General features: G+C 41.2%; 1 protein-coding gene across 1 annotated transcript in view; it reads left to right on the forward strand.

Annotated features, from left to right (window-relative positions):
- The window catches only part of ANKS6 (ankyrin repeat and sterile alpha motif domain containing 6), a 126,236-nt gene extending 125,308 nt beyond the window's left edge, over nucleotides 1–928 (forward strand). Inside the window, exon 19 of the mRNA XM_019508734.1 lies at nucleotides 272–928. Within this exon, the coding sequence (XP_019364279.1) occupies nucleotides 272–321 (50 nt within the window). The 3' untranslated portion in view covers nucleotides 322–928. The remainder of the gene's footprint in view (nucleotides 1–271) is intronic.
- Nucleotides 929–4,566: the final 3,638 nt, after the last annotated feature.

Raw genomic sequence — 4,566 nt, forward strand, 5'->3', positions numbered from 1 at the left:
GATTTCGAGTTGTTTTCTTTAAATCCAAAAATTGGGGATTTTTTTTTTATCAGAGAAAGCCAGGATCCCTTCTTATACATATACATATACATCACAAAATAAATTGCAAAAAAAAATTTTTTTGCAATCCTTTAGTTGGCCTAATAAAAGGTGTCATCTCTGAACCGAAAGTTCTAGGGTTTTGCATTTTGTTTTGTCTCAGACCAACATAGCTACCAAATACATCCATTGCCAAAAACAAACTCTCTCTTTCTCTTTCTCTTTCTCTTAGCACCTGGATGTTGGATAAGACCACATGAAACTGTTCCCACTAAGCGGTAGCTTTTGGATAAGGAACTGTTATTTTGATATCTGGGGTGTGGATAAGTGAATCCAAATGTGCCGCAAAAAACTTTGTAAACTTAACACTAACCCACAGTGTCTGGGTGAAGACTGTGCACGAGGCTTCAGGTCAGCAAAGGTTCTCTTTTAAGAACAAATAGTCTCATTGACTTTAATGGGGTATCCTGCATGGTTAGATTTAAGCCTAGTAAGTGCTGTGCTGGTTCAGGGTCTATACTAGAAACAAAGCAAGAAGTGCAACAAGATTGGTAACGTAAAGAGATGTGTAGTTGACTTTGGTCTTCAGAGGTACTACACTGGAAGGCTTCCAGAAAGCTTATATTGGCACAGCTAAGAATCACAGAAGTGTGTGAAAGGAGACAATGAAAGTTGTTGCCAGTTATGAGAACTTGTGTACATGAGTCTCTGACTTGAATTTGCCACTACAGAATATTACATCAGTACAAGTGAAAAAGACTTGAAGGGTGTGGACAGGGGAACTCTTGGAGCCCTTGCAGAAGGGGAACATATCATGAAGGCTGTGTACAAGCATTACATTTAGAAAGCTGCAACTGATAATAGACCTCAGGGACAAACATTACACGCAGACTGGTTTAAGTGATCAGAAACTGATTTAAACCTGTAACAGAAGAGATGTTCAATGCATATAAACCAGTCTGAAAATGGCTGACACTGGTTTGAGATAAACCTGGTTGAATATAGTATCAAACTTAACTGATTTGGGTCAAACTGGTTTATACAATGTCTGTCCCAGACCCTTTGCTGGTTTACGCTAAACCAGACACCCCCAGCATCCTGGCATGCTCTCTGGGGTGGGAGGGCCTCTCTGCTGCACAGTGGGCCTGGCCCCTCCCCTCTGCTCCCTGGCTGGAGCTCCAGCAGAGACTTGCAGGCACAGCACGGTCTGCTGGCTTTCCCATGCCTCCACCCCCCACTCGCTGCCTAAGCAGTGATCCCTTCCTCCTCTCCCACAGCACAGACTGTAGCCAGCATGTGGTATGCTAGCTAATGCTGTGTAAGGCAGATAGGACAGTGTCTGCTTAGGGCTTTTTGGAGGTAATCAACAGCTCAGATGGTCATGTCCCTGCATTCTTTCCTTTGGAAAAGACAGACAAGGTTATTTGGGTAAATCTGATAATTTTTATTAGACCAACTAGTTGGAAAAAAATTTCTTAGCAAGCTTTTGGGTTTAAAAACTCTTTGTCAGGCAGAGAAAGCATCTGTAGTTGGTGTGTGCTCTTCCTGGATGGAATGAATAGTAAAGAAGCCAGAGGCTGGTATGCATTTTCCTTTGGAAAAAGCTGTTTAAGAAGAGTTTGTAATGAGCGAGGCTTTGTTTTCTGATGGGGTGTTAAATGCTGATAACAGAACTGATAAATGCTCTTTTATCAAGGCTGGGGGACACTCCTCCCTAATCAAAGTGTCCTGCCAGGGCCTGACCATGCCCCCTTCTGCTCATCCCTGTGCAAGGGAAGGGAGGGCTGCCCTAGTGCACCCCAGCTTCTAGCCTGAGTCACTGCAGACGTGCCTGCATTTCTGGAATGTGTGTCTGGTTACAAAACGTATTTAGCCTAGCCAGGTTAAACTAACCTCCAAAGACTGAATCAATTCAGGCTCAGGCTTTTTGAATGTCTGTCCCTAGCCAGGGTGTGTCTGTCCCTAGCCAGGGTGATCTACATGGCTGAGTGTGCAAGTGTTCACAGGGCTTAGGTTGCCCTAAAAATGGCTTACCTGAACTAAAATTAATTCTCATCAGATGAGAACTAACTTTAGATTGGCAAGGGTTAACCTGACCTAACATGGCTTAGCTTAGCCTAATGAATGCTTGCACAGGTGACCAACACAGCCCTGGGCTGAGAAAGCCCAGCCACTCTCCACAGTCTTGGAGCAGTGATGTTTGTACCCCCTCTGTCCATTAGCATGCCCCTGGCCTGGGCAATACCCACAGTGGACCCACCAGCTGCTCCCCTCCTTACTTCCCTCTCATCCCACCCCCCCAGGACTTATTGCCTCCAGCTGTCCTTACAAATGCTTGCATTGGGTAGTAAACTGCCTATTCTGTGCCAGGTTGTTTGCACCCTAAGGCAGCAGCAGGTACTTTCTGATTGTTATATGTGAAAAAGTCAAAAATGATTCAAATGCAGCAAAGCTACTCCAAATTTAACCCTCAATGAAGGTGTGTCAAAATTGGAGCTGGTTTTGCTGCATTTGAATCATTCTCAGCTCATTCACACATAACAATTAGAACATAGCAGCTGCTGCCCTTCTGAATTGTTCCTTTTTTGAAAGGGCTTCTGACATTCATGTGTCCATACCCGAAGTTAGAAGATGTAATGGTTTTGTGAAAGAAGTGAAAAAAGGAATATTAATACTTATATTAACTAAATAAAGCATATTTTGTTTAATCAGTGCTAAGAGATTTAGAACAACAATAACTAGTAAATGCATTTATGTTGATAAACTATCCATTTGTAAAAATTTAAAAATATCACTATTTAAGAAAACCCATAATTTGTCACCAATATTTAAACAGGAATAATGTAAAAATATTTTAAATTGTTGATTTTTTTACATTAAAACCATTTAACATACTTTTGCAGCAGCATCTTTTCTCAAAAGATGTCCCAGTTTACAAAACAACAGAAATAATATAACAATCTGGTTGTGAAGATTAATACAGTAATTGTGGGTGAAATGAATTTTTCAGTTTAGCCTATAAGAATTTCTGTTGAACAGTTAAAATACAAGCCATCATAACTTTCTTGTGGTGTTTTTGTCTATTTCTAAACTTGCAAATGGGCATATAAAATCACACAGTTGGTTCAGTTCAGTACCATGCTTGAAGGTATAAGCATGACTGAAGTCAAACAGGTACTTAAACCTCTGGCATGAGTGGCTTATTGCTCTTGGTACATGAAGAGGCTGTAAAATTCTCTTGGATTGGTTGAAAACCTGTTTTGTTAACACAGTTTTTGCACAGAGTCCAAATAACACTATTAATATCTAGTCAAATTAGTCACTGACTTGTGGCTCTGTAGTTCAAGTGAAGACCCTTTTTAATTTCTCTTAAAGTGGGGGGTTGACATTATTTTTCCAGGGCATTGAAATAATTACTGATAAGAAGGTTGTAAGGGAACCCTGTTGTAAGAAGAATTGGACAAAAAGAAGGGGTCCTGGTAGCAAACAAAGAAGATGGGACTGCAGCACAGTTGGCCACACAATGTCTCTCTTCCTGCCAGCACAGCTCAGTTCTACCAGATGCTGTTGGGTTTGTCAGCCTCCTCCAGGGCTGCCCTGCTTCTTTGGCTATATAAGATGTTGTTCCAATCAAGGACAGAAATTGACAGCAAACTTGTTGTCAGCAGCCCCTCAATTTGAGGATAATTTTTGCCACTACTCATTGAAGGGTCTTGAGGTGACTTAAGAGTCCAATCCTTGAGCCAGGGATCTATCTGCAGTAGCTGCAGGTCTTTCTATAAGCTGCAGCGTGGGATTCCTCTCCTTTTCCTTCCTCTGCTCTCTCTTCTCTGCTTCATGGGCAAGACATTTTACCTCAAAGTAGACTTCTTGGTTGAGTTTGTGGCACCATTGGAGTTGGTTGGCAAAATTATCAAATAGCAATCATTTATACATAACTACTTCAGGAACTTAACTGAATCTAAAAAGCAAGAACACTGTGGGGAAAGATCTTTTAGAGAGTTAACCACAGAAGCGATAACGTGCTGTAAGTGACATAGAAAAATGATGACGTTTTGCACATACCTCTTAACCACCATACTTGTATATAAAATCAAAATGTTCACCCTGAATAAAGCAGGATAAGCAATCGAAATGAAGGTAATGTGGAGTCTTGAAACATGAAATACTTCATATTGTACACATGTAAAACACTATTGTTTCTGGTAAGCTTTGCTGGTCATCAGCATTTGTGGGTGACTAGGTTTTCTTCCATTGCACAATAAGCTGTTTGAGTACAAGTGCTGCACAAAGGAGCAACACCATATGAGAATTTATAAGCCCTGACTTTTACCTGTGTCATTCCTAATATAAGTTTTAGGTGTGAAAGGAAAATCCAGGTTTTAAATTGAGTTCTATAGTATTGCTATAAAAACCCTTGCCTTTTGGTTCTCTCAGAACTCATCAAACCTTCCTTTGGCTTCCATGACCACCTCCTGCTCTTTGGCGAGAGAGAGGCAGCGAGCTGCTGGGAAGAGATGGCCTCCA

The sequence above is a fragment of the Gavialis gangeticus genome, unplaced genomic scaffold (genome assembly GCF_001723915.1).
Source record: "Gavialis gangeticus isolate Ggan-Ray unplaced genomic scaffold, GavGan_comp1, whole genome shotgun sequence".
In the NCBI taxonomy this organism is placed as follows: domain Eukaryota; kingdom Metazoa; phylum Chordata; order Crocodylia; family Gavialidae; genus Gavialis; species Gavialis gangeticus.